The sequence below is a fragment of the Silene latifolia genome, chromosome 11, assembly GCF_048544455.1.
Source record: "Silene latifolia isolate original U9 population chromosome 11, ASM4854445v1, whole genome shotgun sequence".
Lineage (NCBI taxonomy): Eukaryota > Viridiplantae > Streptophyta > Magnoliopsida > Caryophyllales > Caryophyllaceae > Silene > Silene latifolia.
In genome coordinates, this window is record NC_133536.1 from 156,633,346 (window position 1) to 156,657,052 (window position 23,707).

Sequence of the window (23,707 nt, forward strand, 5' to 3'; positions counted from 1 at the left end):
TTGTTTTAGGTGACGGATTCGTGAAGGATCGATAATCAAATGCATTGCTTTATTTCGGACCGCTTAATCGCTTAATTGGAATTCTTTGGCACTTTGAGGTAGGGAAATACACTTGTCCTATTATCGTCATAGTTGAATTGTGTTGACTTGATTCCTGGTTGTTGATTTACGTTATCATTTATATTCGGAAAGGTGATTGACTGATTTGATCGTATTGAGTATGATATCACAACATCGGTAAATCGGCATGACTTTACGATTTATCGATTCGATGATTTATATACATATTGCATTGCATTAATTATTGTTGAGCATTTCATATGCATTGGAGTTGGAGGATGATGTGGTAGTGACGATGTTGAGATACGATGTGATGTTGTGATAAGGCCCGGGGCGGGTTCTGCAGACTTGCCCTGGTGTCCTCACCGTTGAAATGGCGGATCGGCTTCGGTCGATATATAGTCTACCGGGATCGGTATGGTCAAGGGCGTTCGGGGTATGAGATGTGTGTGATGAGTTGAGATGGAGATGGAGGTGGCGAAGTATCATGCATATCATATTTTATTGTTTTATTGTTTTCCCTACTCAACCTCGCGGTTGACCCTGTGTATTCGTGAACACCTGTGATGAACCATAATGGGGAGCAGATTTGACAGGTACTAAAGATTAGCTGACTTGGGAGCTATGGGGTGCGTGAGGACTTGGCCAATCTACCTAGAAGTTTAGACCACATAGAAGAATTTATCACATCATTTATTTTCCGCTGCGAGTTGTATTTATCTTATATTAAGTTTAGTTGGATAAATTGTAATAACATGTAATCGTTAAGTTTTAATTTAAAGTACTTTGGTATTGTTGTACTTTGTTATTCACTACCTCGGGAAACCGAGATGGTAACAGTCCGGTTTATTAGGGAATGTCTTGCTAAAGGCTCCTAAATAAACCGGGGTGTTACAATGCTCATCTCACCGTTATTGATAGAATTTGGCTTACATTTACGCATTTGGGCGAATAACCTGTCAAGTTCATAACATGTACCCAAAGTAGCAAACGCGGGGAATATAGCAATGAAATAGCATATAAAAAGCACAAAAATGCGCGCCAAAATAGATGAATAATTGCATATAAAAGGCACGCACCACACATTATTCTTAAATAAAAAACAAAAAACAAAAAAAAAATGACCCTTATAATTTGTTTATGCTAAACCGCCGTCTCATTACTTATTCACAAGTCCACCTATCTCATTTATATTTTTACCCTTATTTCACCTATACCTCATTAATCTTAACAGATTGAGACATGTCTGAAACAAAGTGTAAGAAAGCTATGTACAAGGTAAGAAATAACATAGTAAAAGACATTTGGCGAGACAATGGAGTCGATGATGTCAGTGAAAATGAAGATGAAAGTGACGAGGAGGATGATAATATGGAAATAGATGGTTAGAAAAAAAATGTAATATGTTCAGTTCAGCTCCTATTGTTGTCACTTAAAGACCATCTATTTCTTAGAAAAATAGAATATGTTCAGTAAAATATGAACTAATTGTAATATGTTAGTTTCATCATAAAATGTCGAGTCTTTAAAATAAAATTAAAATATAAATAAATTTAATTGTTTTGTTTGGACTTCTCTCCTATTGGGTCAGTCCTATGTTATAGGACGGTCCTTATAAGAGAGTTGTTGAAAAAGTATATATCAAGGATTACAATAATAAATCCAAGTCCAACACAATGACCTTGAATCCTAGAGTAAAGACAGTTTTACCTTATTGAAACCCAAGGTCACATATATTAAAAAAAATCGCTAAAGACTTTAGAAAATGGGGCAAAATTGAGATTAATATAGATTTATACTGGGTTGTGGGATCCTTAAATCATGTGATACACTTAAGTCATTAACTTAATTACTTTAATTTGCATTTAATCTATCTTGTTAGTTTGTTAGACAATCAATCTAACTGTCGACGATATTGAATTCTTTAGATTTTAAATTTAATACGTACACCATCTAGTGTGATGTAGTAGTAAGACAGCGAGATATGTAATGTATGAAATGGAGAAGAGGAGGGAAAGAAACAGTTGGATCCATAAAATGGGGCGCAAATTGGGCCGGTAACAGACAAGACTGATAGTGTTTTAGCTTCTTCCATTTTACTCCACCTTGCTACCAATTAGCATTGCTGCTCTTCCACATTTCCCTTCCAAGTTTTATATCCTTTTCCTACTTAGAATAGTCCGTTTTAATTAGGTATTGCAACTAAGGGAATTCCAAAAAATAACAAATACGGAATAACAGGAAATAAGAAACATACCAGTAAAATTTTTAACGAGATTTACTAACGTTATGTTAGACTCAAACCTGCCTTTTTGGGACTTCATCAATGATTTAGCTAAGGAAATCAATCAAATGATACACTGTTGTTCCGTAATCTCGATAAGAATCCGGTGCATTAAAATGCCGAGTAATACATATGAAACATTCCTAACAAATTGCCTTATTTTCATGAAATTGTCTCATGTTGATTTATGTTACGCCAGTTAACATATGAAGTTAGTATTGCGTAATCGCTCCGATGATACAATTAAATTATTTTTGACAATCAAAGGCACAAACTATAAATATACAATCAAAATGTTGTTACTTGCATATCAAGAAGTCTTCTTCACCTTTTTTACCATTATTATACTCTTCTAACTTGTGCTTCATTGCTCTCATTTACATCCAAATACCATATACTACAACATGACAATCCCTACACTTGACATTGCTCTCATTTTCGTACTCATCTTGGCCGGTGAGACGTTTGCAAAAGGCGGTCATCATCACCGCAGGCGCCAAGCTCTTGACAAGGTGACCGGGTTACCTGGGCAACCGGTAGGCAAGACCAATTTTAGCCAATATTCAGGCTATGTGACGGTTAATAAAAAGGCAGGCCGGGCCTTATTTTACTGGCTGATTGAGTCACCTATTACCGGTAAGCACAATTCAAGGCCTCTTGTCTTGTGGCTGAATGGTGGGCCTGGTTGCTCATCTGTGGCATATGGGGCTTCTGAGGAAGTTGGTCCATTTAGGGTCCAGCCTGATGGGAAAACACTCGCTTTGAGCCCGTTTGCTTGGAATAAAGGTTCGACTTATTGTTTTGTTTGTGAGCGTTTAAAAATTCTTGTACAAGATCGCCTTACCAAAAACCAACCTAACTAACTAGTCATATTACTAAATACTCCGTAACGCACACGTCAAAATAAATGGATTTTTGTCAAGTCTTATACGTTTATAGTCTCGTATAGATTTAAATTTATTTTAATGTTTATCGACTTAATTTGCAACCATATATTGATATTGTTGTAGAGGCCAATTTGCTTTTCCTTGATTCACCTGCTGGAGTTGGATTCTCATACTCAAACAGTTCAGTTGATCTGCATGATGTTGGTGATCGGAGAACTGGTAATATATCTCCCTGACTCTTTCTTAATTATATGAAACATATTTAGTAGCCGAATAGAGGGAGTAATACTACCATTGTTACGTACATGAACAGCCAGAGATGCGTATGTTTTTCTGAAAAGATGGTTGACAAGGTTTCCGCAATACAAACACAGACCGTTTTACATTGCTGGAGAAAGCTATGCAGGACATTACATACCTCAGCTCTCTCTACTCATTTCTCGTTTTAATAAAGGGATTAAAAATCCCATTATCAACTTCAAAGGTTTCTTGGTAAGTTATCTTGGCTTTCGCTTTTTAATTTTATCGCTTCTTTTTAACCAAACTATTTTATTTTATCTTAGATTAAATTTTTTAACAACCAATTTGTGGCGAAACTGCAGCTAGGTAATCCATTACTAGATGATTATTATGACAATTTGGGGACATTTGAATATTGGTACAACCATGGGTTGATTTCACATGCAACATACAAGGCACTCAATAAGTCGTGCTTGACCGCCTCCTTTTTGTTCCCAAAGGGTGCTTGCAACCAAGCTCTTTTTCAGGCTTACTCCCAGTTTGGAGACATCAACCCCTATGACATTTACGGCCCCGTTTGCCCTGGCCTTACAGCTTCAAACCGCCTCTTGGATAAACCTCTGGTATGTCAGTAGTAAAGTAATGTTCTAACAATTTGAGTTAGCTTTAACAGACTGGACATAATACATTTATATCATATGCAGCCATTGACGTTTAGAGGGAACGATGACTGTATAATCTTGTACACAAAAAAGTACATGAACCGTAGAGATGTGCAGAAGGCTCTTCATGCTAATGTCACTGGTTCAATTTCTCAACCGTGGAGGCCTTGCAGGTTTGCATGCATACTTGAAACAATAAATCAAGTTCAAAATTAGTATTATTATTATTATTATTATTAAGAGGTTATTTAGTGATCTAGCTGGTTTAATGTACAGTGAAGTGGTTCGAAGTCGTTGGACAGACTCTCCCAAATCCATGCTACCTATCTTCAAGGAACTCATAGCTTCTGGCATTCAGATTTGGATTTTTAGGTAGGCACAACCTTTGAGGCACTAGATAATGTTATCTATATAATCAACACATATAACTGATTTATCATATCTTTTTTTTTATAGTGGAGACACAGACGCCGTTTTACCATTAACAGCAACGAGATATTCCATAGATGCACTCAACCTTAAGACAAGAATAGAATGGTACCCCTGGTACGACAGCGAGAAGGTTAGTCTTACTCATCTTCAATTCCAGAATCCCAGCCATTTCTGATAATTTGTTACTAATCACAATCTGGCCGGGTTGGACCTGAATCAGGTTGGTGGATGGAGTCAAGTATATGATGGGCTAACCTATGTGACTGTCAGAGGTGCGGGCCATGAGGTTCCCCTGACTCGTCCTCGGCTCGCGTTGTTTCTCTTCACACATTTCTTAAGGAACCAGTCCATGCCTCAGATAACCTTACCACAGTAGAGATTAAGCATTCTGGGATTCATGTCTTTTTCGACAATTCTATCATTGATATTCATTTCTGCGCTCTTAAATTCATTGATATGTAAAGTATGTAATTATGTACGAAATATTCATCTGCAAATCCAGCAGATGAAAATTGAATCAGACCACATTTTCCTGTTTCCACTTACAGAAATTCTTACACCCAACAAAAACTAAAGTTGCAAATCAAGTTGAAAGACATATATTTTCAGGTCACAAAATTGATGGACATTATATCAGTATGTCAAAAATTGTTTCGATTCATCGTTTTTCCTAATTTCATTCAGTAGAATGACTTGTATGTGTGTATGTGTGTGTGTTCTCCTCATACAATAGAGTAATACATACATTACTTTGTACATCCAAAGAAAACATTTGCTAAAAAAAAAGGCAATGTAAATTGGGTTCAGTTGTTATACTTATCAACCAACTTCTTGTCCTATGTTACTTCGATACTTCACTTTGGCATGACGATACTTTGACACTTCATTTTAAGCCAACAAGTTACTTTTCTCACTAATACCCCGTGTCCGGCACTTGAAGCCAAATTGGATTAACATAGATCTTACCTCTAAAAATATTCAAAATCAATGTAGGATGAATCATTTGAACTGCTTTGATTGCCGTCATTCCCAGAACTACCTTCAGGAATCTTCTTTTCTGTAGGTATTGGAGCAGTCTCCTTACTAGCAAAGCGCGCAAAATCAACAGGTTCAGGGACATAAGGCGCAGCAGCGCTCCTTACAAGTGCCCAATTTACTCCTTCAAAGAAAGGGTGTTGCTTGATCTCAGTGGCCCCTCTCTTATAGGCAATCCTCTTTTGAGGCTCCTTAACCAATAGCCCTCGGATCAGGTCTCGGGCCACTGAGCTGACCTGAGGACTGTCAGGAAACCGTAAAGGCTGGCTCACCACATTGATCAGGGTCGCTCGATTCCCCTGCCCTTTGAAAGGAGTGGTCCCATGGAGGAGCTCATAGAGAAAGATGCCGAAAGTCCACCAGTCTACAGCGCTTCCATGGCCTTCTCCCCGTATGATTTCAGGGGCTAGATACTCATGGGTTCCCACAAAGGACATGGAGCGGACATTGGTGGGCTCGGCCATCAATTCAGGAAGGGATCCGTTCACGAAAAGGCCGAAATCTGACTTGGATTTCCGGTTCTTTTTAGAGGGCAGTATGCGGGGAAAGAAACTTGAGGGTTGAATGCATCCATGAACGGCCATTTCCTCGTCTAAAATCCCCCCAGTCCCACCACCACCATTTGACACGTGAGCTGAGGATGACTTGACAAGTGTTGGATTGACGGAGCAACGTAGGGAGAGGTCGAAGTCTGAGAGCATGATGTGACCTTCTTCCCTTACTAACACATTCTCTGGCTTTAAGTCTCTGTACACGATTCCTAGCATGTGGAGATACTCCAGTGCTAACAGTATTTCTGATGCATAAAACCTGCAAAGTGCATACAATTGCAGTGAATTGCTCATCAATCAAAGAATCCAATACATATACATATATTATACTGTGAATTGGCACTGTGTCATCATTCTCATTATTCGAGTCCATAAATGCACCCATGTTAAATTCTTGTAACAATACTGTGAAGTGTGAATTAGCACTGTGACACTGCAATAGACGGGACCCGTTGATGAGGTACTGTGGTCATTATCATATATTACAGACTTATGTTACAATATTCGAGTCCATATGTTAAATTCTTGTAACAAGAGTATGAGTAAGATAGGTTACCGAGCAGCATCCTCCGGAAAATACTTCTGAGTCTGCTTCTGCCTAAGGGAATGAAGATTCCCACCACTGCAAAACTCCATAACTAAGCAATAAAACTTATCTGTCTCGAAATGGGTATATAAAGTGGGCAAGAAAGGATGATCTAGCAATCCAAGGATCTCCCTCTCAGTCTGTGCCCTAAGAAGCTTGTTCCTACTAGCTAGTGATGCCTTATCCATGACCTTCATAGCGTAATAAGTAGTAGTCCCTCTTAATTCCACAAGATAAACACTACCGATATCACCATAACCAAGTCTTTTCAGGAGCCTGAAATGACTAAGTCCAATTGGAGGATCTCTAGCACTAACTGTGTTAATAGCATCCCATCTTACATCACCTCCTGTATGAGGCTTAAAGGGTGCAGAACTGGTACTCTCTATGCTATTACTTCGCGTGCCATTCCCCCCTTCTCGTCTCTGAACGGTGCTGCTTTCAGGATTTGTAACCCGCTTTGGGGAAGGTAGTGGCCGCTGGTTGCCCACCGGGTTATTTGGGTTAGGTTTCCAGATTGGGTCCAATGATGGTTTTTTGTGGTCTGGTGGCTTATGTTGAGCTGGCATTGGCTTGGACCTTGAGGCATTATCGGTTATTGGTTGTTCTCTTGGTGAACTGTTGACGGAATCCATGCTGGATTTGCCTCCCCAGTCAGGGCTTATTTTCTTATCATATGCTTCTTCATCTGATGATTGATAATTCATCTGCAATGTTCATGCAACCAAGGGAAATTCTTTTAGGAATGTATAAAGGCTATTACATACGCACCAACAACGGCTATTCTCACGCCCTTTTTCTGTGTAATGTGGACGTGGAAATAGACGCTTTGGTGTGCGCTTAGCCGTTCTCATAATAGGCACACCCATCTAATTGAAACAATAGATATGTCTCAGAAATTTATACTAGAAATGGTGAATAATTATAAAAAGCATTGACCATGTACAATGCTGCTTTTTTCCTTAATTTATCAGCAAAAGTTTCTACATGAATCTCTTAAAAAAAAAAAAAAAAGTTTGTACATGAAATGTTCTAACATTGAGCCGACCTGAAATTTGTTAGACCGTTGTTGACCACATCTGAAATACTCTATGTTGAAACAACCACCTTACCCGAAATGACTCCCCAAATTTTACTTGGCGTAATAAAAATAACAAAACCCCTTGAAACTACATATAGGTATCCAAATTGAAGCAAGTCAAATAGACTCGTTATGTGTACCAACTCGAATGACCCTATTTATCTGGTCTATAATTAGACATCCCTACAAGGCTACAACCTTAACATTTGACAAAATTATGAATAAATTTGGGGAATGCAAATTTAACAATCTATAAGAAGTAAAGAGTAAAAGGACGGTAAGATAGAGGAAAGAAGAAGAGCCTAACCTCAGCAGTTTCAGCCTTCTCCAACGTCTTCATCGACGACGACATCATCGGTGCAGCACAGCAACTCCCTTCTATTTCCTGCTCCAATTTATGCTTAACCCACATTAATACCTTCCTTATTTATTAAAAATTGGATATGAATTTTAATCAAAAGTTCATAACCCAAATCAATTATTCTGTTACAAAAACTGAAACAAAGGGAGTAACAAGGTTATCGTTTTCGTAACTCCGAAATTAGAGTACAATTTCCTGGAGTAATTTGTAAACAAAATGTATATGATTGACTACAATTACAATTAGAATTAGAGGCCTTAGGCATGCAAATGCAAATGCAAACTCTATATAATTGATTGATACAAATTTAATTCTTGGAAGATTATACCGAATAGTTAATGAGATTTGACCATTTATTTTTGGATATAATGGGATGTGAGAACATGATCGATTGTGTTATTTGCAACATCAAATAACTGAAGTTGTGGTTAGCACGTACATTATTACATCAAAATAGTCATGCATGTATGTCCAAAATATCATTTTGACTAGTCACCTTACTTTCAATTAAACCTTAAACAATTTTGCAAATTAGATTCTGAATAGACTTCTACTACTCCTAGAAACACGTTCGTTTCCGACTGCCAATTTGCGACCGGTTACAAAAGCAATTGCAAATGCCATTTTCCGTCCAACGTCAATTGCAAAGCGCAACAAAGGTCACAAACGACTGTATTTCTAATACTATCCTATTTTTGGACACTTTTTCTCTTGTTTAATTTTTCACCCATTTTTTTGCCTTGTCTATTCTCACACTATTTATTTTCATTTTATGTTGTAGGTTACATCAACATTCTATGATCACGGAAATATATACCCTTCTAAGTTCTAATATTATTGTTGTGTGGTCTTCAATAACACTTGACCGTAGAATTCAACATTTATATATTACGTTTCTGTTAAAAATACTCCGATTATTTATGAGATATGTTGTAACAAATGTTTTATCATTTATGAGATATGTTGGTAACAAATGCTTTTATAACTCTCTAGTGAAGAAGGCCAAATTCATCAAAATAAGTACATAAGTACATAACACAAAGGATATTAGAATTGAAGGGGATGAAGGACAAACCGGCTATACAAATGCAAAAACAAAGATTTCCGGCATCAAATCACTCGCTCTTCTTCAAAATCGACTTTTAAATAACAACTCAAGATCATTAGTTATTAAAAATATACAACTCATTAAGATCCAAACAATGAAATTTATAAGATGGAAAATATTGTGTAATTATTTGAGGAAGAGAATGTCAAAAAAAAAAAAAAAATCAAACAAAGAGAAAAACAATTAAGTAAATAATAAAAACAAGAATTTGAGAAAATGGAGTTTTGGAAAAATAAATGAAGTGAATGAAAAAATGGATATTGTGAAGGTTGAGACATACACAAACACCCTAAAAAGATTGAATGGAAGAGCGTTGAATACTGCTAAATTGTGGTTAAGGGACTCAAATTCTATGAGCTTCATGTTCCACACTTTATAATTAGTACTCCTATTAGACTCATATTATGAGAGAATAATCCTTACGTCCCCTCATTTATTTGTCTATTAATTTTGATATGCCTCAATCAATTGTTTCTGTTATAAAATTACTCTCTCCGTACCACACCAAAGATAACGTAGGGAAAATTGAAATATTTAAGAAAAAATGGAAAAAATAAGAGTAAAGAGGGAAAAAATAGGTGGGGTATGTAATTGTGGGTTGGTAGGTGGAGGTTATGTAATGACATTTTGTGTAAATATCAAATGGGTATAAGGATAACTTGGTAATGTTGTGGGCCAAATAAGGAATGTTACCTTTGGTATGGTACGTCCGTTTATAGTAAGTGTTACCTTTGATCTGGTACGGATAAAGTATTTTTTATGAGCAATTGGATCATCTACACTTAATTTCGCACCCTCGCCTATGTTATCTACATTATTGTGTCTTATAAATAGACTAAGTGTACATGATTGATCCAATGTTATTGGAATCCTGATTTTATCCTGAATATGAGCCATACAAACTACAATTTTAAAATAACTGTAGAACACAATATTATCGTAAGAAAATGCTCATAAAAAACCCATGCTTAAGAATCATATCACTAAAACCATTTATACAAAGAAAATTGTTCACTACTATCCTATTTTAACCAATATATTCAGCTAGTTTATTTTTCGCTAAATAATATTTCAGCTAACTAAAACATATTTAAAGGTAGATGAAATAAAAGTCTACTACTACTTTTCATCCACTGCAAAGGTAACATAGACCCATTTTTTGTGAGAGAAAAAAAAAAAGTGGATTCATGTTACCTTTGGAGTGGATGAGAGGGAGTACCAAGGAAACTTATGCCTCGTTTGGTTGCCCACTAAATTCATGGGAATTCTAAAATCCCATGAATTGTGTTTTCTGGAGGTTGTTTAGTTACCCCATTTTTTGTAAGATGGGGGAATTTCAAACTCCAAGGAGTTTCCAACTCCTGCATGATGGGGGAATTTAACTACCTACCCCCCTCATGGTCATTGGAAACTCCTAGGAGAATAGAACTCCAGCATGACAACCAAACAGATTTTTGTTATTCATGTGAATTTTGATGTTGGAATTAAACTCCCGTGCATTACAAATTAACACATCCATTTGATTCCCGTATGAACCAAACGAGGCCTTATTATACTAGTTTTAGACCCGTGCAAAAAATGCACAGGTCGTAATAAAAAAAAAACAGTTTTCATCTACGACAATTGTTTTCATCATTAATGTAATTAAAATAATCGATTCAATCTATCAGTCGCTGCTTCGAACCACTATCACGAGGATATCACCCTGGTTGGGGCTCGGGGAAAATGCACGTAAGTTGTATATGTGAATAGTATTTTTTTCAAGGGTAGGTCTCCTGAGAGTCGGTCTCTTAATAAGCTTTATTGAGAGACCATTGTACAGTTTTAAGAAAAAGTGGTACTGAAATTAATAAAATAGGTACAAATCATGATTAATGATAAAATGATTTGGAACGGGAACTTTTTTAAATCTACTTGTATTATATTGGTTATGTTATATTTTGTTCTTTTTTATATTTGTTTTCATTTATTTTAAATTTATATATTTTCGATTAAAAAAAAAAAAAAAAAAAAAAAAAAAAAAAAAAAAAAAAAAAAACTCTTACGGGGTAATCTATTTTCTACGAATTTTTTTTTATCTACCTCTACTATATTGTTTATGTACGAAAATTTTAAAAAATGACATCAATATATTTTGTTGTTAAAATGTTTAGAACTAATATACTCTGTATTTGTGATGTTGGAATATAATAGTCATACTGATTTTTTTTTTTATTTACGCAATGAATTTAACTACTAATTCCGGATGATTAATCAATATGCATTGTTCACATTTTATTTGTTCGGGTTAGAAGTAGGAGGACGATTATTTGAAAAATTTATTAATTTTTCGTAATTGTAATTTATTAATGTGTAATTGTATAATGTATGATTTTGTGTATATATGTAATCCTAATTAAATAAAATTAAGATGGTAAAGAAGAATGTAATTAATTATGTAGAGATCATGGCGGTCCCCACGTCAGAAAAAAAAATTGTAACAGCCAATAAGAATCCTTTAAAAAACTCATCTTTTATACTATGTAGATTTTGGTTTCACTTTTACACTTTATAAATTAGTAAAAAAAAATATTCTTTATATCTTTATCAAACAAGTATCATTTAACTTTTCAGGTATTTTTACTCTTACATTGGAATATTACAATGCCATAGCGTTAGACAACAACCACCACCAACGGGCATACGATGAACTAGAATCACCTCACCACAAGGCATCAAGGCCTACCAATCGTTGGTTGGCGCAGTGGTAGCATGGGGCTGCGTTTGGTAGGGAGGTCTGCGGATCGATCCCCCACAACTGCGATTGGGAGGGGTTTAAATACCGTAATCCTTGGACACGCCCCGAAATCCGGATTAGTCGGCCCAATGTGGTTTGGATTACCGGATGGTTTAGACCAAAAAACAAGGCATCAAGGCCTAGCTAAACCAAAACACCATAAAAATCACATGTAAACCAACCAGTTCACGAAACCACCAAGGGGCGACCAACCATGTCAATAGCGGACAAGAAAAAGGATTAGAGGAAAGGAAACACCGTAGTAGTGACATGCAAGAAGGCAAGAGCACTTGCACAAATTCTTATTTGTGACGGAGATATCCGTCACAAATAAGAGACGGGCCAAATACATACCATTTAACTCAATTTGGTACCCGTTTGCATAGAAGCCTGCGCTGACAGCACATCAAGGAGACGGCTGGTCACTGTTGGAGACGCATGACGGGTGTACTGTGAAGATTATTTTATTGCCTATTTGTACTATGTGTAACATATTTAATTCCAATAATTTGCAATAAGTGTATCTTGCATTAAATGCTTCTGAGATTTTTGCCCCCCATGCACAACCCTACTTCCATTTCATCATGATTTTGCACAACAACTTGCTTCCATTCTCAGAATTCTGATCTTCTTTCTACATTTTCCTTCTATTCTCTATAATTTACAACTAAAATGGCGTAAAAATTTACAACTTTATTATTGAAGATCTTCCAACAACTTTATTACTCTCATAGTTCAAAAAAAATGGAAGATCTTCAACAAACCTTTACAGAAATGTTAGTTGATGGTGCCCTAATCGTTCCAACAACAATGGAATGTGCAGATAATAATCATGGTGGGATAATTGTTCAGCCTTCAACAGAAAACACGACGACCAGAGGTAGAGGTATGCCTTTTTTACGCCATTTTTCTGTTCAGAAGGTAGGGCAAATTATTGTTATTATTAATGTTACTATAATACATCTTAAAAACAAGGAAAGAACAAGTTATTGAATTATATTGATGTGTTTGTCACATTTGTATTGCATTATATTGATGTGCAAATTCTCAGTGAGCATAAAGTTTTTCTTTGGTAAGTTTTACCATCATGAACTGTAATATTAGGTTATAGTTTTGATGCGTACCATATATGATTGATTTTACTGTAATATAATGGATGTTTACATTTACCGTTCTTTTGTTTGTACTGTTGGTCCAAATGTCAGCCTGTCAGTTTATCAATCTGAATATGATTTCTAGGTTTTCAGTGCAGCATATGTGTATGATATAACGGATGTTTAAAGATAATACGGTTGTTTAAATATAATGGATGTTTACATTTTCGGTGTTAATGGCTTTACTGTTAGTCCTAATGTCACCCCTGTCAACAATAATGCATATTGTTATTTATCTGTTTAATGTGTGCATTTCTCTATATAATGTCACCCTGTCAACGACATTGGACCAGCTTACTTGTTCAACAAATTTTGTACGTCAAACAAATGTGTCTAATTTTAGTCCTTATGTAACCCTGTAACTAGAGTATGGATAAATATGTAAATGCAGATGTTGCTATTTATGTTATATATGTTTACACTTTATTGCCTAATGTGACCCTGTAAACCTATGCAGGTACAGACTATTCAAAATCCCTATTGGGAATGAAAGCAGAGAAATGGGAATTAATTTATGAGTTGTTCCGGAAACACTCACAGGCCATTGGTTTCAGCATTAGGAAAGCAACTTCTCGTAGAGCGAACGGAAGTGGTACACCCGTATTCGAGAGATACTTTGTATGTTCATGTGCGGGAGTACATGCAAATGGTAATAGGCGAGACGATAACGGCAATCCTTTGAGGAATTCTGCAGTCACACGTTGCCAATGCAAAGCCGGTTTAAGGACACAAGTGAACGAGGACGGGCAGTGGGAGGTAATGCAACATTGCACAGAACACAACCATGAGCTGACTCCCCCTCAATGGCAACAGCACCACCGCTCGGAGAGGAGAATTACTGATGCTGAGGCAGAGGCTATAAGGGCTTTGACTGAAGCCTTTGTAGCCCCCTCGGTTCAATACAAAGTGGCAGCTGCTTTAGCGGGGGGCGATGTATTTGTCGGACACACTAAGAGGGATCACATCAACTTTGTTCATAGGCTGAAGATTAAAGCGATCGAGGGCGGTGACGCAGCCACACTAATTAATCTGCTCACTAAAAGTCAAGCTGAGGATCCCGGGTTTTTCTTCCGAGTCCAATTCAACAAAGAAGGGAGACTCCATCACCTTTTCTGGTGTGACTCGATGATGAGGGAGGATTACCGATTGTATCATGATGTTGTCATCTTTGACACAACGTATCGCACTAACAGGTACAATCTGATTTGTGGTGCATTTGTTGGTATAAATAACCACTGGTCCAATGTCATGTTTGGGTGTGCTTTCCTATCCGACGAGCAAGAAGAATCATTCCAATGGTTGTTTAATGTGTTTAATGAAGCTATGGGTGAGGATGTTCGTCCTGTCTCCATTTTCACTGACCAAGACAAAGCAATGACAAATGCAGTTGAGGCGGTATATTCTATGTCTTACTGTTAAGTTTCGCATGTTGAGTTATGCCACCATTATGTGACCACTTCACTTTGCATATCATTAATCCGAAATATGATAACAAATTAGGCAGATGCATTAACATATGTCACCATATTTTACTAAGTCAAATGGAAACTCAAATGACAACAATTTTCCAAACTCTGTCAACATATTTTTAGTAATCCGCCTTTTGAGGTAAACTAGAGATGTCATCATATGAAGCACTTATGTAATCACATTGGAAAAAAAATATAGCTATAAACATATGACCTCTATATGCTAACATTGTTTTCTGTCCTTAGTAGGCACAGACTATGTCTAGTTAATTATTCAATATGTGACCACTTAACCTACGTTTACAATTGTAAAACAATTGACAACATATTTTAATAATCAGCTCCTTGACTGAAGTTGAAGATGTCACCATATGAAGCACTTATGTAAGCACATTTAATGGCAACATTATTCGTAGATATATAATCATATTATACTGATGAACTTGTGTGTTAATTACTAAAATGTCACCATATGAATCTGTTAAGTACTGTCTTAAATTGTACATCGCAAACATAAACATATGACTTCTAAATGATAACATTTCTCTTCTGTCGCCATACAGATATACCCAGAAAGCAGGCATAGGCTATGCCAATGGCATATCCAACAGAACGCCATCTCACACTTTGGTCATTTAAAGCATGATAGGACATTCCAGAATTTGTTCAACAAATGTCTTAATGGTTGCTTTAACGAAAAGGAATTTGAAGCGACATGGAAAAGAATGACGACAGAGTATGGTGTTGAGAACCACCCATGGTTCAATAGATTATACAGTCTAAGAATTAAATGGTGTACTGCATTGAACAATCAGTACTTCTCAGCGGGTATCCTTTCTTCCCAAAGGAGCGAGAGTACAAATCATGCTATGGGGTTCCAAGCTTCAAAAACAACATCAGTCACTGAATTCTTTGGAATATTTGAGACGACCGTGAGGAGGTGGAGAGGAGAGGAGGAGCGGAAAGAATTCAACTCTATAAGAGCGTCCCCTACATCCGTGTTTCCCCTTGTAGACCTTCTTCAACATGCATCTCAGATATATACTATGGAGCTGTTCCGTGTGTTTGAGAAGGAGTTTGGACTTGCAATGGGCACCCGGGCAGCACTTATCACCCATGAAGATACCACTTTAATTTATAGTGTCGACACGGTTGGCAACGAGGGGTCTTCCCATCATGTTACTTATGATTGCGGGAACAACTTGTGTGTTTGCACTTGTAGGAAGTACCAAGTAATGGCCATCTTATGTCACCACATCATACGGGTCCTGCACATGCATTCTGTGCAGGAGATCCCTGCTAGCTGCATCCACAGGAGGTGGACAAAATTTGCAAAAACGGATGTCTGGAAACGTTTACTACCTGCTGATATGCGCCGAAGTGCTGCAAATGAGGCCATTAATTGGCGACGTTCAACCCTCACCAATGTCAACAACCTCATAACAAAGAGCCAGAAGGTAATGGAGGCAAGGGTAATTGTGGACAAGTTCTTTGAGGCGGCAAATGCTGAAGTAATAGTATTACTGCAGAAGCTTTCTGTGGGCGCCGAAACAAACACTGAAACAACCGAAGAGCGCCCGATTCTTGATCCTATCCGTGTAACGACGAAAGGTAGGAGCGCAAGGAAAAAAAGCGGACTTGGAAAGAAGAAGAAAGCCAAAAAAACTTCTGCAAACGATGGGGACGCATACACCCCAATTCCTCGTCTCCTGTGAACGTCGATTATATGGTAACATTTTGACCTTTTGCAAACCACAACGCATCAAAGCTAGTGCCACTTAGCCATAGGGCGCGGAAGACATCACCGTTGTGACCATTATTGTATTATTTGTTAGGTTATCGAAAATGGTCTGATATTTTGTCATTTTGAACTATGAAAAAATGTTTGGAAGTATGGTCTGCTTTTTGGAAAACGATGTACCGAATTAATGTTGCCATTATTGTACAATCTGTTAGCAGATATTAAATTAAAGGTTGGTTTTCAGATCTTAAATTAAAGGTTATCATCTTGTAAAGGCATGTGGCCATTCTTGGACTATATGTAACTAGAAATATTTGGCAACATTATTGCTGAAAGTATAAACATCTTAGGGTTGCCACTCTTTTAAAGTATAGATACTATTCTTCGAACATATGTTACCAAATATAACATGGCAACATAATTCTCCAAACTGTAAACCATTTTGAGTTAGTTAATTTTTTGCTAAGAAACAATGCTAAACTAAAGGCTGCTTTATGACTCGTTAAACGATGTCCTTATTTTTGCACAATATGATACCATAATTATATGTATACACTTCACATTTTTAAATAATTCAGCGGTTGGAAGGATATGACATTGGCCTTTTCATAGTTTAGACACTATTATTGGAACATATGTTACCAAATAGAACATGGTAACACAATTGGTCTAAGTATAAACCATCTGCTTAGGTAACATATGTTCCTTTTTTTATACGAAATGGGACTACTTAAAACACCCATATAAGGGAGGGGAAACACATTTGGATAACAAACAGAGAAGTCATAGCTATACAAACACAAATATTCAGCCAACCTACCGAACATGTCCGAAAATAAGGCCGTACAACAGGGCCATAATTAACATCCAAAATGAGGCCATACATTACGGCCATATCTAATATCCAAAATAAGGCCATCCATCAGGGCCATATTAATTATCCAAAATAAGGCCATACATTAGGCCTATAAACAACATCCAACCATGACACGTCTACTACTTCGGGGCAGCTGATTTCCTCCCCTTGCTGCGGGTGTTAGTCGGGCCGGTTCTCTGACTAGTAACGCCAATGTCATCAAGGCCAAGAGAAAATGAAGGCGCCTCCACCATCTCCACATTCACAAGTGCGTCCAACTTCTCGCCAAGCGCATTCCAAGCAGCAACAAACCCTGGTGAACCCAACGCTTGCGTAAAAGACCCCTGGGACTGTTCGCCTTCACCGACAGTACTTGCCACAGACCCTGACTGAAGCACGTCTGCAAGTCCCTCCTGGGCTGCCAACTCATGCATCAGGCTCTTGTGCATAACGGAGACCACTGAAAGGTTCCTCCTTGTTGTCATCCAACTGCGGACTCGCACCTATACCAAAAGAAATGATATAATGTAAACATAAAATGAAATGATATAATGTAAACATAACCAATGTAGATGGTCACATAATGTTTGCAGACAGTGTCTTTACAACCCTCAAGAATGTTAGCTGCCAACATTTATAACCAATCTACTCACATACTGTCTGAAGTCATCAACATTAAAAAAGAAGAAAGAGGGGAGCGTACATCAGCATAAGAGGCCTGCAATTCCGCATCAGTCTGAATGCCTTCAGGTAGTGGGAGTTGAATAAATCTGGACGGAGGGTCCTGGTCATTACTGCGACGATACAAGCGCTTCACTTGGTGCCTTGATATTGGATATGTGGGCAGCTCCCAAATACCAATCCCAAAGCCGCGATGATGCGGGTATGCAGCAACTTCTTGGGCCATTCTCTCCTTCAGACGCTCCAGAGTCCAATGCTGAAGAAGTGGTAGTCTAGTCGGTTCTGGGAGGCCCCACCAAGTCAGACGGTGGAAGTACATCAGCTGTAGAAACATTAGACAACCTCCTACATTCTTGGTGTCGTTGGTCCTCCACGACTCAACTGCTTGGTTGAGACGAAGCAACACAAATGAACACCAGTCCAGCTGTGAAATAGAGTCCACATCCTCCACTGCTTTCACCAAGCGTAAGTCGATACGATTGTGAACTGTTGGTGCAAGGAAAGTCGCCATAGCAAATACCACAAACATTTTCTTAAAATCGCACTTCACAAAAGTCGAAGGCCCAACATTGCTACTCTAACCCTCTCTATTGATATCTCATCTTTAGCCGTGACCTTGAAACTTTCACGCCAAATCATGCCACCATCGATCGGTCCTCGGTGCTATAGTATTGTTAGTACACGGTAGCATGAAGGCGTCGTAGACATCATGTTTGGTTAGAACAAATTGGACATGGCGGTTAAATAAGAACATCCTCGAGCTAGGGTCATATTTCTGGAGCAACCAGTCCACCATCTGATGATAAAAAGCATGTGTCTTCAACTCTAGCAGCCCACCGAATCCGATGTCCTCGACATCCTTTTTCTGAGCTTCTGTTAGAATAGCAATCAGATTGAACAACTGCCTCGGTGATCCATGGCCATCCACCTCCTTCTTTTTCCTACGACATAGTCCAACCATATGTTAATATTTGTAACCAACATATTAATATCAAAACACACCAAAAAGACGCCAAATTAACAACACTTTGACACCATTACAAACACTCCACAATCAAATTATAACCGGTCACAAACATAACTATACAACATCTCATATATAGTACATATAGATAGCTTCCAACATTCATGAGTAATTTGGTCACATATGTCAATCAGAACACACCCAGAAAGACACAAAATTAACATCATTTTGACACCATTCAAATCATGCCACAATAAAATAAAAAATGGTCACAAATAAGACGGTGCCGCATTATATATAAAGTTCATAGTTATTTGCTTATTGTCATCTAACTACATTATCTACAAAAGTGACGACAAAGAGAACCCACCTAAGTTCATAATCAATAGGCAGAAATTGTTACCATTTAGTCCACAATTTGTCACCATGTCAATTAGACTTCATTCACCATATATACAATCATGTCAGATGCCATCATTCTTAACCCATTTTGGTAACATTTTACATTCAAAATAAACCTTAAAAAGACACCAAATTCACAAACTTTGACACCATTCAAATAATGCTACAATAAATTGAAAATTGGTGACATACAAAACGATGCAACACTTCATATACAGTCCATATTTTTATGGTTATTGTAAATTAAGGACATAATAAACCAAAGTGATCACAAAGCAGGTAAATCAAAAGATACAAATTGTTCACGATTAATCAAGCAATTGTCACCATATATACAATCATGTCAGATGCCATCATTCTTAACCAATTTGGTCACATTTGACATTCAAAATAAACACTAAAAAGACACCAAATTCATAGTTATTTGACACCATTCAAATAATACTACAATAAAATGAAAAATGGTGACAAATAAAATGATGCAACATTTCATATACAGTCCATCTTTATTTTGGTTATCGTAAATTATTGACATAATAGAGCAAAGTGATCACAAAGTAGGTTAATCAAAAGATACAAATTGTTCCCAATTAATCAAACAATTGTCACCATATATACAACCATGTCACATGACACCATTCACAACCAATTTGGTAACATTTCACATTCAAAATAAACCCTAAAAAGACACCAAATTCATAAAATTTGACACCATATTTATATTAGTCATTGTAAATTTATGACATAATAAACCAAAGTGGTCACAAAGCAAGTTAATCAAAAGATACAAATTGTTCCCAATTAATCAAAAAAATGTCACCATTTCAGTTAGACTCCCGTCACCATATATACAATAAAAAAAACACCAAATTCACAAACTTTGACCCCATTCAAATAATGTTACAATAAAATGATAAATGGTGACAAATAAAATGATGCAACGTTTCATATACAGTCCATCTTTATTTTGGTTATTGTAAATTAATGACATAATAGACCAAACTGATCACAAAGCAGGTTAATCAAAAGATACAAATTGTTCCCAATTAATCAATCAATTGTGACCATATATACAATCATGTCACATGACACCATTCTTAACCAATTTGGTAACATTTTCACATTGAAAATAAACCCTAAAAAGACACCAAATTCATAAAGTTTGACACCATGTCCTATGTCATCCTAAACCACCTAACTGATAACAAATTTGGTCACTTTTTTAATTCAAAACAAACCTATCTACATAAACCACCTAAGTGATAACAAAGATGGTTAATCAACAGACACAAATTTATCTCAAATTATTCAAAATATTTATCCCAAATATTGTCCCATTTTATAATCAAAACACACAAAAATGGTGACAACTTACTTTCCCACCACAAGAGAAGAGTCATCCCCCTTCCGCTTCTTGGATCCCTCACCAACTTCTGCCTTCCCCTTTACAATCTGCAGTGCCTTCGGCTTTAGCGGACGATCTGTGCACAACATAGATCCATTTGTAACCATCTCAGATTTGTAACATACAAATAAAAAATGGTCACATAAAATATGACATAGACCCTTCACATCATTTACCAGAAAAAAGGTTTTACCACTTCAGATCTAGCACACAAAATGTGCACAACATAGATCCATTTGTAACCACTTCAGATTTGTAACATACACCAAAAAAATGGCCACATAAAACATGACATTGACCATTCGCCTCATTTACTAGAAAAAGGTTTTACCTTTAGTGACCTCAGTTGGCTTTGACACAGCCTTCTTCTTCAGCGCGCTTTTCCCAACCTTTACCGCCATATCAACAGCGGCATTGACACGATCTGTTCATGGCGAAAGAAAATATTATTAGGATGCCAACAAATTACCGAAAAATGTGAATACAAAATTATAAAACATAAACTTGCCTTCCTCATCATCATCCGCCTGTTCATCTTCATCAGGGTCTTCTTCACCCGACTCCTCAATCTCTTCCTCTTCCTCCACAACCTTATCCTTCCCCTTACTATTACCAACGCTGAACGTCACCCTCTTCTTCGTCGCCTTTCTCTGACATGCAAGATCTCCATTCGCATCCTCATTCACATCCTCTTCTGCCACAACCGCTTTACCTTTTCCCCGGTTTTTTGCGGCCACGACTTTCTTTCCTCTGCCTTCTGCCTCAACCTCATTCACTGAACCAAACAACAATAAAATGAACAAACAACATTAATGAACCAGTTGAATTTGAAACCATTTCAAAAATATGAACGAATCCATACTATTTTAATACATCTAAAAACATAGCATTACCTTCTCCTGCATCATCCACCTTTCGACCTCTAGTAGTTTTCTTATTTGCCCCCCTTCTTGCTGCTTGTTTCGTTGGCATGATAATGATTTCGGTTGATTTGTGGGTATTTTTTTGGGTTTTGTTGTGAGAAAATGAAGAGAGAGGATTAAGAGAGAAGAAAGAAAGTTGGGATGATGAATGAAGAGGAGTAAATGTGGAAATAAAATGAATATGGTTGGTTTTCAAATTGAAGAAGTGGACGGTTTTTTTTGCATTGGGAAAGATGCATTATTTAATAATTTCTCACAATTTCTCTTTTCCTTCCCCATGCAAATTACTGACATAGCCGCACATCCCCTCACAACCCATTTAACTAAAACACTACTATTCGCCCCGTCTCTTGCTTGTGACGGATAACCCGTCACAAGCAAGACTTATTGGAGCACTTGAGCAGTAAACTGACTGAAACTAAAAGCCTAAAAAAAGAGAGGTTTTTGGGGGACGTTTATTGAACTTTTCTCTCTGTATCTCTTTACCCGCTCTATATTTTTACTACACATTTAATATTAACTGCAGTTCCCGAAAGGGTGGCTTACATGGTCCATGTGGTGGTGCAGGAATGCATGTGTCCAGCGGGATTCAACACCCTCGTCAAAAAAAAAAGGGATATTCTACCATGTACCCTCGAGTTTTTTGGTTTACAATTTTGAAATTCTATGGTGTACCCCTAAATTTCTTACTTATTTCTCTATCGTGACCTTATTTAACTCTCGTTAACTTTATCACTATCAAACGACCGTATTTTGACCTTTATTCTAACTCGTGAATGTTGTATCACCATCCTATGTGAAAAGTATCACAAATCACTTTTAATAAGCACAAACTACTATTAAGAACCTTAGTTATGATTCATGAAATGATAATGAAGATTTGAAGAATTTCAGTTAGATTTGTATACTGTTTGGTGGGTTAATGGGTAACCGACGAATTAATAAGTAGATGGTTAGGTTATCGAGTAATTGGAATGCTTAATAAACGATTTAATAAGCCAATTACGAAACTTGCATATTAAAGACACAAAATAAGGTCATGGTATAAACTATTGTGTAGAGTTCAGGGGTACACCATAGAATTTCAAAATTGTAGGGGTACATCGTAGAAAGTCGAAAAACTCGAGGGTACACCGTAGAATTTCCCAAAAAAAAAAACCTTTCCATTATCGACTAACACCAAATTTAACGGATGGTTGGGCTTTCCTAACCCAATCTCTCTTCAGACTCCAAAGATCAACTCATCAGCCGAAACATACAGATAAAAAAAACCATATTAGCCGTATCTAAAGTGACCTAATTAAAAGCTACCTAAAGTCAAAATGACTACATTCAAAACTATTAAAAATTAAAAATATGTTGGACCAACACAAATAACCAATCACCAAATCCGTATTTACTTTAAAAAGTTATACCCAAGTAAACCTTACTCGAGTGAACACCAAGTTAGCTAGCCCCAGTGCATCACATGCCTCCAAACGCTTTGCGATGGTCATTAAGTGCATCATATGCCCTGAACTCGCCAATAAACTGACCCAAACCGAGTCTTAACCTTTACTAATTCGAATGACACATTTGCAGCTCAATGGAGGTTAATTACCTCTCTAATGGTCCAGATTTAATTCTAGATCAAGCAGCAATTGTGATTTTAACTAAAAAAGGAAAGTACTAATGGGTAAAACTGAAACATATAATAGTATTCCTAAAGAGAGGAAATAGACCCTAAAGAAATGGAGAGGAAAGAGGTTCATCTTTAATGCAGTATACTGGTTGGAACACTGCAACTTCAACAAACACCAACAATGGAGCCGAGCTCGACCTTGAAGATGATGTAGAGTTGTTGAGAGAGTTTATAGGAAGAGATAGTAGAGAGAGAATTGAATTGTTAAACTTAAAATGTATATGTGATTGAATGAATGAATGCGTTTGTTACAGTATTGATGTGTTTAAATAACAGACTTTGCCAGCTAATGACAACTAACAACTGACAGCTCATCAACAGCTAACGACAGCTAACAACCTCTAACAAACCTTCTAACTAACTTCAAC

The 23,707-nt window shown here is 37.0% G+C and overlaps 4 protein-coding genes across 5 annotated transcripts; 2 read left to right on the forward strand and 2 right to left on the reverse strand.

The window, feature by feature from the left end:
• The first annotated feature begins 2,711 nt into the window (after positions 1-2,711).
• Positions 2,712-5,202, forward strand: LOC141611988 (serine carboxypeptidase-like 27). The gene is made up of 8 exons (XM_074430677.1): positions 2,712-3,130; positions 3,355-3,450; positions 3,545-3,723; positions 3,834-4,094; positions 4,176-4,306; positions 4,410-4,505; positions 4,590-4,695; positions 4,786-5,202. Exons 1-8 carry the CDS (start codon positions 2,749-2,751, stop codon positions 4,939-4,941), a joined length of 1,407 nt encoding a protein of 468 aa, XP_074286778.1. The 5' UTR covers positions 2,712-2,748; the 3' UTR covers positions 4,942-5,202.
• Positions 5,171-8,253, reverse strand: LOC141611987 (serine/threonine-protein kinase RHS3-like). Its single transcript, XM_074430676.1, has 3 exons — positions 8,126-8,253; positions 6,708-7,444; positions 5,171-6,410 (listed from the first exon to the last, which is right to left on the reverse strand). The coding sequence occupies exons 1-3, from the start codon at positions 8,228-8,230 to the stop codon at positions 5,534-5,536; spliced, it is 1,719 nt and encodes a 572-aa protein (XP_074286777.1). The 5' UTR covers positions 8,231-8,253; the 3' UTR covers positions 5,171-5,533.
• Positions 8,254-12,807: 4,554 nt separating this feature from the next.
• Positions 12,808-16,401, forward strand: LOC141614196 (protein FAR1-RELATED SEQUENCE 5-like). Its single transcript, XM_074432954.1, has 3 exons — positions 12,808-12,949; positions 13,675-14,612; positions 15,250-16,401. The coding sequence occupies exons 1-3, from the start codon at positions 12,808-12,810 to the stop codon at positions 16,399-16,401; spliced, it is 2,232 nt and encodes a 743-aa protein (XP_074289055.1).
• A 773-nt stretch (positions 16,402-17,174) lies between these two features.
• LOC141615155 (uncharacterized) lies at positions 17,175-21,851 on the reverse strand. Of its 2 annotated transcripts, XM_074433661.1 has the most exons (6): positions 21,629-21,851; positions 21,244-21,510; positions 21,067-21,159; positions 20,706-20,811; positions 17,987-18,905; positions 17,175-17,786 (listed from the first exon to the last, which is right to left on the reverse strand). In XM_074433661.1, the coding sequence occupies exons 1-5, from the start codon at positions 21,705-21,707 to the stop codon at positions 18,590-18,592; spliced, it is 861 nt and encodes a 286-aa protein (XP_074289762.1). In that variant the 5' UTR covers positions 21,708-21,851; the 3' UTR covers positions 17,175-17,786; positions 17,987-18,589. The 2 variants fall into 2 exon arrangements, with proteins under 2 accessions (XP_074289762.1, XP_074289761.1); XM_074433660.1 differs by lacking the exons at positions 20,706-20,811; positions 21,067-21,159; positions 21,244-21,510; positions 21,629-21,851 and having other exon boundaries at positions 17,201-17,786; positions 17,987-18,582.
• Positions 21,852-23,707: the final 1,856 nt, after the last annotated feature.

Coding starts and splice junctions, on each gene's coding strand:
- LOC141611988 (XM_074430677.1), top strand. CDS start 2,749: ATGACAATCCCTACACTTGACATTGCTCTCATTTTCGTACTCATCTTG. Junction 3,131..3,354: donor CCCGTTTGCTTGGAATAAAG/GTTCGACTTATT, acceptor ATATTGTTGTAG/AGGCCAATTTGCTTTTCCTT. Junction 3,724..3,833: donor TCAACTTCAAAGGTTTCTTG/GTAAGTTATCTT, acceptor GCGAAACTGCAG/CTAGGTAATCCATTACTAGA.
- LOC141611987 (XM_074430676.1), bottom strand. CDS start 8,230: ATGTGGGTTAAGCATAAATTGGAGCAGGAAATAGAAGGGAGTTGCTGT. Junction 7,445..8,125: donor AGAAGGCTGAAACTGCTGAG/GTTAGGCTCTTC, acceptor TGAACATTGCAG/ATGAATTATCAATCATCAGA. Junction 6,411..6,707: donor TTTCCGGAGGATGCTGCTCG/GTAACCTATCTT, acceptor TGCACTTTGCAG/GTTTTATGCATCAGAAATAC.
- LOC141614196 (XM_074432954.1), top strand. CDS start 12,808: ATGGAAGATCTTCAACAAACCTTTACAGAAATGTTAGTTGATGGTGCC. Junction 12,950..13,674: donor CACGACGACCAGAGGTAGAG/GTATGCCTTTTT, acceptor AAACCTATGCAG/GTACAGACTATTCAAAATCC. Junction 14,613..15,249: donor TGACAAATGCAGTTGAGGCG/GTATATTCTATG, acceptor GTCGCCATACAG/ATATACCCAGAAAGCAGGCA.
- LOC141615155 (XM_074433660.1), bottom strand. CDS start 18,493: ATGTTTGTGGTATTTGCTATGGCGACTTTCCTTGCACCAACAGTTCAC. Junction 17,787..17,986: donor TGCAGGCCTCTTATGCTGAT/GTACGCTCCCCT, acceptor CTTTTGGTATAG/GTGCGAGTCCGCAGTTGGAT.